Source organism: Oryzias latipes, chromosome 11 (assembly GCF_053564925.1).
Source record: "Oryzias latipes strain Hd-rR chromosome 11, Olatipes_Hd-rR_3.1".
NCBI lineage: Eukaryota > Metazoa > Chordata > Actinopteri > Beloniformes > Adrianichthyidae > Oryzias > Oryzias latipes.
The window spans coordinates 20,256,649-20,271,204 of NC_136247.1; the positions used below are offsets into that span (position 1 = coordinate 20,256,649).

A 14,556-nucleotide genomic window follows, 5' to 3' on the forward strand; every position below is an offset into this window, starting at 1 on the left:
GGGCAGGGTAGCTCTGCTCCAATGGAGCAAATTTCTAATGTACTCCTGCCGCTCTGCAGAAACTATGTCCTATAACATCACAGGTTTTTAGAATTTGCCTAACAACAGCATAATCATAACTAAAAGACCACTGGGAATGCTTTACAATAGATCAAAAGATGATCAGAGAGGGACTTTAAACCACTAATTGAAGACCGGTACATTAAATCTGTTTTTTAAACAATAAAATCATGTATTAGTAAATCTGTTCAGATCTAAATACAATAAAATGATGTGTAATTTAATGTCATAGTTTTTCTGTTATTTGTTTTTCTTCTCAGACATTTCGCATTTTTTTATTTTGGGCATGTATTTTATTTTCTAGGATCTGTTTTCCCCGTCGGGTCGCCTGTTGGATGAGATCACCCCGTGTTTTGTGGCGGAGCTCAGCCTTTGTGCGCGCGGACCACGCCCCGGCCACGGTGGAAGCGCCGCGCGGTACCCTAAGCTAGCTAGCTCCCAGCCGCTGCTACATCCGGGCGCTCCGTTAGGTTTACCCTGCGAAGATGGCGACTTCAGGGAGGAGTGCACTATTATCCTCCACCTCAAGTGGACCTAAGAGCACACTGGAGAATTCCAACCCAGAAGAAGAAGATGGACAGAACCTTTGGTGGGCGATAGGAGATTGAAGCGGGTTCATTGTGCTTACAGTTTGGGGACACTGAGAGCCCACAAAGCTGGAGAAATGATGGTTTGACAGCTAGCATGCTAAAAAAAAAAAGGCTAGCTAGCATCAGGACCAGACTCACTGGTGACACAGTCGAGCTCAGTTTAACTTGTGGCTTCATTGTTTATAAATAAATTCGTATGAATCTACGTCTTGTTTGGCTGTGCTGTAATAATGGAGGCGTGCTGTCTGCAGGTCTACCATCCTGAGTGAAGTGTCCACCCATTCAAGATCAAAGCTTCCGTCTGGGAAAAATGTCCTGGTTATGGGTGGGTATTATTTGCATGTCTGCTGGCTAGCCAGTGGGTACCGTTAGCTCTGGTACAGCCCATGAGTTGGTGATCACCTCCTCTTGCGTCTAATTCTGCGCGGTAGCTAAGCTAGCGGTATTCGCTTTGGAGCTGGAGCATCTCGCACACAGGACAGGTGTATTTCTTGAGCGCCTGCTGCTCGCGCGCGCGCACACACACGCGCCATCGAGCCGCCTCACTTTGAAACCATGCAAGTCATTGTGACATCCAGTGATGCTGCTGTACTGTAGCAGAGCTAGCAAAGATGAAAATAAACACAATGGATGACTGATTTTCTTTTCTTTCGGGCTTTAAATGATTTAAGCAGAGCGACTGCCTGCCTGTACCTTTAAATTAAGACCCACGTATATAAAACATACAAGCACATCTAAGCTAATCTGTGCCTTAAGTCGCCAAGATATAAATGTAAATGTGAACACTTGACTTGTTAGGATGTCCGTGGTGCAAAAACCCCCTATCGGTTCAGGTTAAAATGGCACAAAGAAAAAAAGATACTTGCAGACATGATGACCTTATAAAACACAGATCAAAAACAATGCATGGCAATACCATACCTCATATTCAAATTCAAAGAAATGTACATTATTTATTTAGTTGTAACTTTAATTTAACAGTATTTTATTGTATCAAAGTTGATATGAGAGTTTGAAGGGTTAAGATAAAAATAAAAATCAGAAAATCCACTCAAAAAATGCCATATGGATTTATGAAATCAATGGATCAATATTCCCCTAAAGGAACTTCCTCTCATTTCAAGCATAAATAACATGTATGTTACCTTTTAACCTTACAAATTGTAAATGTAAAACTGTAAATGTCTTCACTTTTGCCTGGTTTAAGTTGCTTGTTCATGAAATAGTTTTTTATTAAAACCAAATAAGGTATTGAATTGAAAAAAAGGAGTCACAATTTAAACTGTATGTGTTAATTGTGAACTAAATTGTAATACATAAAAGAAAGATAAATAGAATAGATTCAATAGATCTATCATAGATTCATTATTTCTTTTAAGGGGGTAGATATAAACTATTTAACACATTTTTTACACATATGATGCTCTTCCTGGTGGTCATTTTAGACAAGACATGAATGGTTTGTTATTTAAATAATTTGTTATTTACTATTTAAGTATTTCTAAACACACGATTTATTTGTATGGATAAATCGGAAAACGTCCAATAAGAATAAAAGATTGAGTTTTTTTTTTAAAGATAGTTACGCTGCAGCATTAGAAACAAAGATTCAGTGAACAACAATGCAAGTTTTTTTTTACAATTCCTTTAGAGATTGAATTCAAAGATTGTATGTCCTATCAGTGTATTTTGTGTAATTCGTGGATTTTCTATGTCTAGGTGAGGTGGGGTCAGGGAAGACCACCTTAGTGGCTAAATTACAGGGTATTGAGGAGTACATGAAGGGGCGTGGCCTAGAATACCTCTACTTCAGTGTTCATGATGACGACATTGATGGTAACCAACTACTGCCTTTCTCTCTTACATATCAACACCACTATATCAGTAGATGTACGATGATGGCATTAACTCTGAAATCTGTTCATGTGGGTTATTTTGTTTAGATCACACTAGATGCAATGCATGGGTGTTGGACGGAGACCTTTACCACAAAGGTCTGCAGGGAGTAGCCGTTCCAGTGGACTCTGTGGAAAACACTCTGCTCCTGATAACAGTTGACATGTCGCGGCCTTGGAATGCCCTGGACTCTCTTCAGAAGTGGGCTGCCGTTGCTAGGGAACACATTGACAAACTCAGAGTTGCCCCGGAAAAGCTGCGGGAGATGGAACACAGAAGTAAGGGACATAGACCCAAAAAAAAAAAAAGATGAAAGCTTTTAAAGAAAGCTTTCATCCTGAAAGAAAATGATCTTCCCTTTCAGAGAAAACAGAAGACTTTTTGCTTTTTTGTCATTGTGGTGTTCATAATTTGGGGAGAAAAGGAAACTTTTGGATTTGTAGAATATCATTGATTACTAAATGAAATGAAAACTGTGAGGAGGAGCTACCTAACCCCGTCGGCCCCTTTTGACCTGCCCTCACCCCTGCCACTCACCCTCTCCATCTTCCCCTGCCACTCTGGTCAAACCTGCAGCTTTTTTATTTTTTTCTTTAAGTTTATCTCCATAGCAACCATTTGATTTTTTTGGTTGCCTGGGGGTGATGAACAGATCTATGTAATTTTTAAAAGAATCAGCTAAAGTACACATTAGGATTTGCTTGGCAATTGATGCTTTTTTCGTTAACCTGGCCCACATTCCTAATATGTTCAGATAATATGACATATACACACATCTTTAACTATGTCCAAAAATGATTTTCTGCAGCTACTAGGCGCGAGGGTGAACTTTTCGCTCAAAGACGCAGTAACACAGTATGGTCTTTGCAGTCTAGGACAGATGCTGGACAAATAATCAGCCTTTTTTTGTCTTCACCAACAATCTCTGACAAAAATATATATTTTTTTCTTCTAGTTGTTAAACAGTTTCAGGAGTACATAGAGCCAGGTAGTGGAGAAGATGGAGTACCTCAAAGGAGAAGTGAAGAGGAGGAGGGTGTACTGCTGCCACTAGGAGACAACACACTGACACACAACCTGGGAATACCAGTCGTGGTGGTCTGCACTAAGGTACACACTGGATACTAAGCAGTTCTTAAGCCTTCATTTTTATCTTTGTTATCTATCGTGTGTTTGAACAAAAGCATCCCCCTACCTGATTGATTTAGAATGACTTCCCTGCTTCTTCTCTCTTAGTGTGATGCTATCAGCACTTTGGAGAAGGAGCATGACTACAGAGACGAGCACTTGGACTTCATCCAGTCCCACATCCGACAGTTCTGTCTACACCGTATCCTTGATCGAACATTATTTGGATTTTACATTTTCTATCTGCGTTTGACCTTTCGTGATCTAAACGTGATACTCTCTAGGTGGAAGTCTGAGCTGAAGCTTCATGCTAATGTGTTCGACCGGCGAGCCGTCGGCAGCAACACCTAAATAGCACGTCCTTTTTGACATTCTGCAACTGTTTGGCCATTGACGCGACCAAACTGAATCAGCTGATTCTGACGCAGAAAAAAACGGCTTTTCATATCGACTCTGTGGACGACAACAGCATATTGACCATAATCAGAATCAGTTGATGTACGTTGATGACGTAATCGGTTGATGAGTTATGGTAATCAAAAGAATGTCAAAACTGAATCTTAACCTCTGATGTTAAAGGGTTAATAACTAGACTATCATATTGAGGATCAGTCTGTTATCTGGCTGTATTTTCTCTAGTTGAAACCAATTGAAAACGCTAAACATACCCACAGGGTTGATGTGTTAAAACTGAGCCAAGATTGCTGTTTTTCTGTGTCCTGGTTTCTGCTAAACCATGTCAGTCAAAAGGAATGGGTAGCTTCGCTGTTGCTACATCAATGATGTATGTCACCACGGTGTGCAGGAATCCTTGACTTCAATGTCAGATGGTGCAACTCTGCTTTACACGTCAGTGAAGGAAATGAAGAACCTGGACATCTTGTACAAATATCTGGTTCACAGACTCTACGGTTTTCCATTCCACTGCGGTGCTCAGGTGGTCGAAAAAGACGCTGTCTTCATGTAAGCCCAATCCCCCCCCCCAATGAAATCAATTCCAGGGACAGGAAAAAAGTAAAGACTCTTATGGTTGTATGTCCCTCTGTCCTCCACTAGTCCATCAGGCTGGGACAACGAGAAGAAGATTGCCATACTTTATGAGAACTTCCAGACGGTGAAAGCAGATGACAACTACGAGGACGTTATAGTCAAACCGCCCGTCAGAAAGGTACAAGCCACTGTACATTTTAGAAATGTTAACTATTTTGTAACATTTTTCAGGCCACAAACCAGTTTGATGTCATGTTTACACGGACCAGCCTGTACGAGGCTGAAACCCGTCTTTTTTTTTTTTTAGCTTCCAGTTTCCCTCATCTTTTGAGGGTAAAGTTTATCTTCATCCTCTGTAAGACAAAAAAAAAATGCAGCTGCTTTAAACTTTATTAATACACTAGATTTTTGTAGAAACCATTAAAATGTGATCTCGATTTGCCCTTAACCCACAACTGTCAAAGTGGAAGATAAAAAATCCGTCGCCAACCTCAGCCTTACGTGATTTTTATGGTGCGACGGTTAAAAATTTTAGAAAGTGGTCGCTAAAACTTCTAAATATAGTTATAAACGTGAATCCACCGTATGAAGGACATTATTAGCAGCATCCTCATAGCATTAGACAGCCAGTTGCTGAAAATGATGCATTATTATTATGGTGTGTGGAACAACTGTGGCAATAAACCCATATTTGGAGTAAAGTCTCCTGGTTTTTGTCTGTCAAATGCAGATTTCTTTTATTTTGAAGTCGAAGGATCTTCTTTTTCCTCGCTGACTTTTTCTGCAAAAAGAAACTTTCCCAAAAAGTTTGTTTTTTTGCTGAATTTGTCAGCTTAAGGGATTCAGTTTAAGTAGTGGATGGATTTTCAACGCATGACTGAGTGACTTGACATGCGTCAAGAATGACCCGGATGTGGTGGGGAGAATCCAGTCGTTTTCCAAAATAAACTTCCTTTAAAATCATATTTAAAAAAAAAGTGGTGCTCATGTTACTTTTTTTCTCTCTACCAAATGTTCCACAGTGCCGGTCTGTAGCCCAAGGTCAGGGGCCACTTCCCATACCACATTTTCACCTCTTGAACTCCTCAAAATATCAAGCAGGCTTTTTTCAGAGCTTCCAAGCTCGCGTCTCTGAAGGGATCAAATTAGCAAATTCACTCCTGATCAGTTGTTGAGCTGCTGAGAAAATGAGCTAATACCTTTGCACTGACTCGACTAGATAAATAATTTTTTGCATCTTTTTAAATTCTGTGACGTGATACTTTGTTTAAATACTTTTGTTGGTGACTGTACTTGTTTTTTTTTCCTTACACTAGATTGTTCATGAAAAGGAGATACAGGCAGAAGACGACCAAGTGTTTCTGGTAAAGCTGCAGGTCAGTTATAAATAACTTTGGGTTTGCACATGAAATCAAGCTTGATGGTTTTGTTATGTAAATTTGTCTCAACTTAGAATAAATGTGCATATTATGCTCTACCATTTGCAGTCACTACTCGCCAAACAGCCCACTGTGACAGCAGGGCGGCCAGTGGTAAGTTTTTCTGTGTGAATGTTGTGGCTAATCAGCAAAGGAAAACGTCCTTTCTGTGTACATATGTGTAAAAAAACCACTACTTCGTTTCACAGGACACCTCTAGCAGGGCACCAACAGGCTCCCCGAGGACGAGTAATCGCTCTGCAGCAGCCAATGTAGCGAACGCCATGCCACAGTCTGGTAGGTACACGACCCTTCGAGCGCACTGCTTTGTTCCTGCATTGAGGATATTTTCACTTTTGTGTCTTGATGCTGCAGGTCAGACCAGTGAAGGTGTGCTGGCCAATTTCTTTAACAGTCTACTGACAAAGAAAGCGGGTACAGGAGCCCCGGGGACACCGGGCGGCGGTAACAATACTCCAGGAACTGTTCGGAAGTCAGGTGAGAAGGAGCTCCCAGTGTCACATAAAAATCCTGGTTCATCCACCTCCCATTGGCTATCCATTGTTGTTTTTACTTTTTCCCCCACTTCTGACATGACATGATGTGCTTTAATAAAATCATAAAAAGATGATGCCCATCCAGGAAAGCCTTAGTCTGAACTGCCCTTACCGGTGCATACGGGCTGCCTGGGGGCTAAGAAATGGGTAAACCTGTACGGGGCAGGCAGGTGGTCCACAAGAAATATGGTCCTAGACCAGTTGGTTCAAACACGACAATCACGCTTTCCTTAAGGTGGCTTCAAATGAAACTGCGAGACACATTTGTGTGCTCCCCTTAAGGTGCAGCTGTCTACAATCCTCCAAGCACCCATTCACCTGTGACTAAGGCTTTCCTTCTATCCCTGTGTTTAGCTCTGTGGGAAATTTTCCTTTTTAAACTATGCTCATGTACCTTTGTGCAGTCTGACTCCTAACCATTCATCATGTGTGTACGTGCTAGTCAGAGGATGCTGGCCACGCTAAGGTGTGAGCATGATATGTCTGTCGTGTCGTCTCTTACTGCCTGTGTATGGTCATCTTTCTTTCAGTCCCCTTTTCCTTTTCCTGAGCCCCCACCTTTTATTCTAAAACTAAAGAGGACCATTGATGAATTCAAGTGTAATTTACTCGTGGACTGTCAAAGTCATGTTTTTCTTTTTGCTTCTTTAAGAGATAAAGTACCGTTTTTTGTAGTACAAGGATAAAGCCATGTACCAGACCTTAATTTGTAGTTAGGGTGAAGCCCCACTTGCCTTGAGTCCAGGTATTTTGGACTCTCCCTTTTGCTGTCTGACTTTTAATTGGCTTCTAATTCTGAAGTTGGTCTGTCTTTTCCAAGCACATCCTTTTACATTTCATTAATTCAAAATTGACGATTAATCAAAACTCTCACTTTTATTAGAATCAGAACTATGACTAAACTATACTCTTGCAACAGTGACTGATTGGATACTCGCCAACTCACTGCTTTTTTATGCTTTCCAGTAGACTTTTAACTTTTCAAAACAATTTCTAATTTAAGAATCAGCTTTTTTTGGACACAGTTCTTTTCATTTTGAATTTTGCTTAAGGAGCTCCCCTCTGTGAAGTAAAATTACCAAAGGAAACTTCCACAGCTGCCTTTCTGACTTACATAATATTAAAGTAAGGCCTACTTTAATTTAAAAAAAAAAAGTCCTACTCAACAGAAAAACACATATCCTGGTCAAGAAGTTGCACAATAAAGGCTCTTGTGAATTTCCCCGGATGGATGGGGTTTTGCATGCCTTCAGACAAAGCAAAATATTTTGCCTAAAAACATTAAAATCCAAAAAGCTCTCCTTTAAATTTGTAGTTTTTTCTTTTTTGCCAATTAAAAAATGTTCTAGATGCATATCTATCAACTTTGTAGTCATGGAAATCTGCACAACACTGTAAAGAATAACCAGCAGAAAGGAAGAACCCCCCCCAAAAAAATCCTACTTGTATTTTTATCAATTATTTTGATTTAATTATCGTTTTATGAATAGTGCTTGCATGCAGCATTGCATTTCTTTTTCTTTTGCACCTCCCATTGTCAGTGCATGTGACTTTAAATAAGACTGGGACGTTAAAAGCACATTCATTCTCTCTTATCTCCCACTATTCAAATTCAAAAGCAAATGCGCATACATTATACACTTGACAGTATGTTTTAAAAGGCACTGACAACATTCATTAAACCATATATATGTTTTTTTCCTTTGATAACTTCTAGATCTTGAGGATTCTAGGTCTTTTTTGCACGTGCTTAACTCTTGATCTGTTTAAGAAGATTTGCATATTTTTAAAAACCCAACCCGATCATCTTTTGATTTATTGTAAAAGTGTTCCCAGTGGTCTTCATCTTCAGAAAAATTCCACAAGGACATCTTAAAAACAGCAACAAAAAAAAGCATGATTTTTTATCGGAGTGGGTCTGTAAGTTAAAATATAATTTTACGTGCATTTTCATTTTGATTAATAAATGACCAACTTTTACCTGAAAGCTGTTGAATTTAATACTCTTTGTACCTTTTGTATTTCCATTTTATAAGAGCATTTCATGTTTCACGTAAAAACGTGAAAAATTATAAATATATAAATTAGTTTATTTACAATTACAGTGCTTAACTAAAACATACTGTAAGAAATGCACCAGTGGCTGTAACATATAATCTAAAAACGAATTTTCCTTTTGGAGTATTGTGCTTCCTCTCTTCAGAGGTGGCTGTGGCTGTTTTTCTGTTTGCAAATTAGTTAGGACACAATGAGAACACGGACGCCTGCTGGAGTGCTTGAATTAGACCAAATCTATATCCATTTCAAAACAAAGGGATAACCACAGTTTGCACCAGCTCTTATTTTAACCATGTGCTCTTTCTTTTGTTTTTACTGCGCCCCCATTGCAGTTCAGAAATGTGCTGTTGTTTGCTGCACTGCTCAGGCTGCTTCTGTGTCGGTTTTTGGCGCGATGCTAATATTTGTTCGTGTGCATCTTCCAACCACCAATGCAGGTTCAAAGCTGGGCCTGGGCGACGTCCAGGCAGAGCTGGACCGCATATCCAGTCGGGAGACTGACTCAGACTTAACCAATGCCAACGACACCCCAGCCACCGACGGCCAGGACACATGAAGCCCATCACACTTCTCCTTGTCTCCTCTCATCACCTGAGTTACGGTCAACCTCCCCCTTCTTCCCGCCATGTTCCTCCTTCCGCTTCATCGTAAAGATGTTAGGGGAAATTAAGGGGTGGATGTTCTTTCCCGCCATCTTTCCATTTTTTTCCTCAAGAAAGAACTTTCTTCATTCCTTCCCTCACCTACACGTCGCTCCCGACGCACCTCGCTTCTTGGCTGTTACACCAAGGAACTAATACTTGTCACTTTTACATGCAAGTCTGTTTGTTACGTGAAAAGGAAGGCGGTAAGAGGGATCTGAAAATGGAGTGAGTGGAAAAGGGAGAAGTGGATTCTGAGAGGTCGACTACAAAAAAAATGAAACTGGATGTTTTATCCATCCGTTTTTTGTGACGGTGCAGTTAGTGTTTTTACTTTAGAAAAAGGCAAGGGTGCATTGGCTTAAAAGGAAGATATTGAGGACAAAAGTGTTCTTGATGAAGGGAAAAACGTGTGTGTGTGTATGTGTGTGTGTGTGTGGGTGTATCAGAGTTGAACAAAACTGTAAAAATGAGCAAGCAGAGCATGACGAGCAAACTTTATTCCATTTCAATATGTTTTATTTATTTATTTTTTGTTATGTTTTTTCTTTTTTCTTTGGCTGTTTGCATTCCAACCAAATCCTAAAGATGCTATCACACTACTGTTGCAGCCTAATTGAAATATAATTTAACTGAATGGAAACGTACTTTAAGCTGGATTCAAAAGCACTACAATTGGTTTTGGTAACTGGTCTCCAACTGGCCATGGAGGATCTGCATCCACTTCAACCCTGTAAATAGAGCACTGAACAGAACGGACGTTTGGGGGTGAGCTTTATTTGTACAAGGAAAAGCACTAGTGATTTAAGTTCCATAGTTACTGCTTATGGGCTGATTAGAAAACGGTAGCGTTGGGGGGGCAGGATGTGGGAAAAATTGCATCAAGAATGTACAGTCATCGCCTCGCTGATTGGTCCTGTTATTTCAGAGCTCCGTGTTGGCGTTTATATAATCTGATCTGTCAATCAGTTAAATAAAAGGTGTATTTATTCGGACCCGAGTGGTTTCTGTCTGTCTTTTCTGTTTTTGCTAGAAGTGAAAATGTGTAGAAAATAGAGTTTAAACTATCCAATATGAGTATAAGTGGAGAGCTTACAAATGTGGGGACCATATATACATATACAGTGGTGTATAAAATAGTTGGTACCCCTCAGTTAAAGAAAGAATGTCAATGCTCACTGAAATGTCTTAAAACGTTCAAAAGTAATAATAAATTTAAAATTTATTGAAAAGGAAATCATCAAAATCAGCCATTACTTTTGAGTTGTTGATTAACAGAATTATTTAAAAAACAAACTAATGAAATAGGGTTGGACAAAAATGATGGTACCCATAACTTAATATTTTGTTGCACAACCTTTTGAGACAATCACTGCAATGAAACGGTTTCTGTATTTGTCAATGAGCCTTCTGCACCTGTCCACAGGTATTTTGGCCCACTCCTCATGAGCAAACTGCTCCAGTTGTCTCAGGTTTGATGGGTGTCTTCTCCAAATGGCATGTTTCAGCTCCTTCCACAGATATTCAATGGGATTCAGATCTGGGCTCATAGAAGGCCAATTCAGAATAGTCCAACGCTTTTCTCTTAGCCATTCTTGGGGTTTTTTGGCTGTGTGTTTTGGATCCTTGTCCTGTTGGAAGACCCATGACCTGCCACTGAGACCAAGCTTTCTGACACTAGGCAGCACATTTCTATCCAGAATGCCTTGATAATCTGGAGATTTCATTTGACCTTGCACAACTTCAAGACACCCTGTGCCAGATGCAGCAAAGCAGCCCCAAAACAGAACTGAGCCTCCTCCATGTTTCACAGTAGGGACAGTGTTCTTTTCATTGTATGCTTCATTTTTGAGTCTACCAACATATAGCTGATGTGCCTTACCAAAAAGCTCCAGTTTTCTCATCTGTTCAAAGGACATTTTCTCAGAAGCTTTGTGGCTTGTCAACATGCATTTTTGCAAATTCCAGTCTGGATTTTTATGATTTCCTTTCGATAGTGATGTCCTCCTTGGTCGTCTCCCATGAAGTCCACTCTGGCTCAAACAACGATGAATGGTGCGATCTGACACTGATGTACCTTGATCTAGGAGTTCACCTTTAATGTCTTTGGAGGTTGTTCTGGGCTCTTTGGATACAGTTCCAACTATCCGTCTCCTCAATTTGTCCTCAATTTTTCTCTTCCGGCCACGTCCAGGGAGGTTGGCTACTGTCCCGTGGGTCTAAAACTTAATATGTGCCACTGTTGTCACATGAACTTTAAGCTGCTTGGAGATGGTTTTATAGCCTTTACCTTTACCATGTTTGTCTATAATTTTGTTTCTAATGTCTTGGGACAATTCTCTCCTTCTCTTTCTGTTGTCCATGTTCAGTGTTCAACTCAAAAGTAATGGCTGTTTTTGATTATTTAATTTTCAATAAATTTTAATTTATTGTTACTTTTGAATGTTTCAAGTCATTTCAGTGAGCATTGTGGATTCTTTTTCTTTCTAGATTTGCCTCCTTAAAAAGAAATTGACACTCTGTCATCCTAATGGTACATTAGAAAGGTAAGAGATAGAAAATTACAAAGACATAGACTTTAAACAATTTAAATACATTTATTTGCATTTCCTTGGGAGAAATAAGTATCTGATACCTTCGGAACATTAAGATTTCTAGTTCCCACAGAGCAGTTAGACTCTTAATCAACCTGTCACCTAAATAAAAGACACCTTTTTGAACTTATCACCTGTAGAAGAGATACTTGTCCACAGAATCAGTCAGACTCCAAACTCTCCAACATGGGAAAGACTAAGGAGCTTTTAGTGCATGTAAGGGAGAAGATGGTAGACATGCAAAAACTGGAATGGACTATAAAACCATCAGCAAGAAGCTGGAGGTTAAGGTGACAACTATTGAGAGCCAAAATACAAGAACGTGACCATAAATCCACCTGTAGGTCTGGGGCTCCAAACAAGATCTGACCTGGTGGGGCTTCTATGGTCATGAGAACAGTGAGAAATTGGCTTAAAACAACACGACAGGAGTTAGTTGATGATCTTAAAGCAGCTGGAACCACAGTCACCAAGAAAACCATTGGGAATACTTGACACCACAATCTTACAAAGTAGCCCTGCTTAAGGAGACATGTACAGGCCAACCTGAAGTTTGCTAATGAACATCATGTTTGAGAGAGTGACTGGGAGAAGATGCTGTGGTGTGATGAAACCAAAATTGAGCTCTTTGACCTGCTGTGTTTGGTGGAAGACAAATGCTGGCCATGACCCCAAGAACACTGTCCCAACTGTCAAGCATGGAGGTGGAAACATTATGGTTTGGGGATGATTTTTTTTCTGCACATGGCTACTTCCTGGGTGGATGAGAGGATGGACGGGGCCATATAGAACCTCCTTCCCTCCACAAAGAGGCTTAAAATGGGTGGTGGATGGATCTTGCAACAGGAGAATGACCCAAAACATCCAGCCAAGGCAGCCAATTATCTTGGGGTCTTACTTGTTGATATCTTAACATTCAAACCCCACATTGAAAACGTTGTGAAGAAACTAAAACTTAAACTGGGTTTTCGTTTTAGAAACAAGCTTTGCTTCTCTTTCGAGGTAAAAAAGCGGCTTGTGACGGCAACATTTTCATTTGTTTTAGACTATGGGGACCTTTTGTACATGAACGCTTCAACTCATTGTCTTTACAAATTAGACTCTGTATCATGCTGCTCTGAGGTTTATCACCAATTGTAGAGCATTAACACATCACTGTGAACTGTATTCTAGTGGGGTGGTCAGCTTTGTCCACAAGAAGGCAAGGACACTGGTACATTTTTATTTACGTACAAGGCCATACTTGGATTGCTTCCCTCCTACATTGGAGATTTACTAACGAGGAGAAATGTTGATTCTTATACATTGCGTTCAAATGATCAACTGTTGCTCAGTGTCCCATTTGTCCGCACAGAACTGGGAAAAAGATCTTTTTCTCACGCTGCTCCCACTTCATGGAACTCACTGCAAAAAACCTGGAAGCTCCCTGAACTTATTTCTTTAAATGATTTTAAAGCTGAGAGCACTTGAGGTCAACTCCTTTAAATGTAACTGTTTTTATAATTGAATGTAATCGTATTTGTTGTCTATGTTTGTAACTTTTTGCTGCCTCTTGGCCAGAACTCCCTTGCAAAAGAGATTTTTAATCTCAATGGGACTTTCCTGGTTAAATAAAGGTTAAATAAAAATAAAAATAAAATAAAAAGGAACAGCTGGAGAAGAAGCATATCAAAGTCATGGAGTGACCCATTCAGTCTCTCGACCTCAATCCTATAGAAAACCTATAGCAGTCATTTATAAAGAAGAGTGGAGCAAAATTCCTCCTTATATGTGCAGAAATCTGCTCAACAACTTTATAAGGGTTTTATTCACAAAGTACTACGCCTTTCTGGCAAGAAGGATCAAATTCCTATTTCCCTCAATAAAATGCAAATATGTGTGTATAAATTCCTTAAAGTTGATTTCTTGATTTTTTTTGTAAAGTTAACTGACCGAATATGTTGACAGACTTTCAGTTTTTTGGAAGTAGGCACACCTGCAAAGTATCAATACTTATTTTCTCTTCTGTAGTCTTTGTTTTTCCTGAAAAATGAGTTCCACTGAAAAGTGTCCGTTGGTAATTATGATACAGTTCCTGGTTGTAAAGTTTCCTTTTGTCTTTACAGCAAAATGCTCCTCTGTGACACTTTGGACCTTGACCTTTAACCTCTAATTTACATTACACACGTCTTCTATTTTATCTTTCAAATTCCTTGTGGAGTTCTCCATTTTTGCATTTTTAAAAATATACTTAATATTCAAAAGACTTGAGCAAATGTACAATTCTACTGTAGCTACTTAGGTTAAATTGTTTGAAAGGAAAGTAGATTTAAATTGCATACAGTGCTTAGAGGAATCCAATAAAGTTTTCATTAATTAAAAAAAAACATTTTAGTCATGTATTGGAGCATAAATTGGTTCATATAAAGCTGTTTAATGTATTTTTAAAAAGATTTTCAAGACAGCTAACATTGTAAATTTTGTATACACACTGGACTACTTTATTTTAAACCTATTATATTGGTTGGTTTACTCATGAATGTTTTTCTCTCCTTCCCTATTAAATACCAAATCTTGTTTTATTTCTAATTTATTTCTAACATTTATGTTAACATGTTTAAACCTCTCAATTTTTGCACATTCAT

The 14,556-nt window shown here is 39.3% G+C and overlaps 1 protein-coding gene across 2 annotated transcripts; it reads left to right on the plus strand.

The window, feature by feature from the left end:
- Nucleotides 1–425: 425 nt before the first annotated feature.
- dync1li1 (dynein, cytoplasmic 1, light intermediate chain 1) lies at nt 426–10,333 on the plus strand. 2 transcript variants are annotated; one of them, XM_004073982.5, is made up of 13 exons: nt 426–649; nt 902–975; nt 2,370–2,486; nt 2,594–2,824; nt 3,502–3,656; nt 3,783–3,876; nt 4,502–4,637; nt 4,731–4,842; nt 5,981–6,040; nt 6,152–6,196; nt 6,292–6,379; nt 6,458–6,580; nt 9,135–10,333. In XM_004073982.5, exons 1-13 carry the CDS (start codon nt 546–548, stop codon nt 9,251–9,253), a joined length of 1,458 nt encoding a protein of 485 aa, XP_004074030.1. In that variant the 5' UTR covers nt 426–545; the 3' UTR covers nt 9,254–10,333. The 2 variants fall into 2 exon arrangements, with proteins under 2 accessions (XP_004074030.1, XP_011479096.1); XM_011480794.4 differs by having other exon boundaries at nt 431–649; nt 6,292–6,580.
- Nucleotides 10,334–14,556: the final 4,223 nt, after the last annotated feature.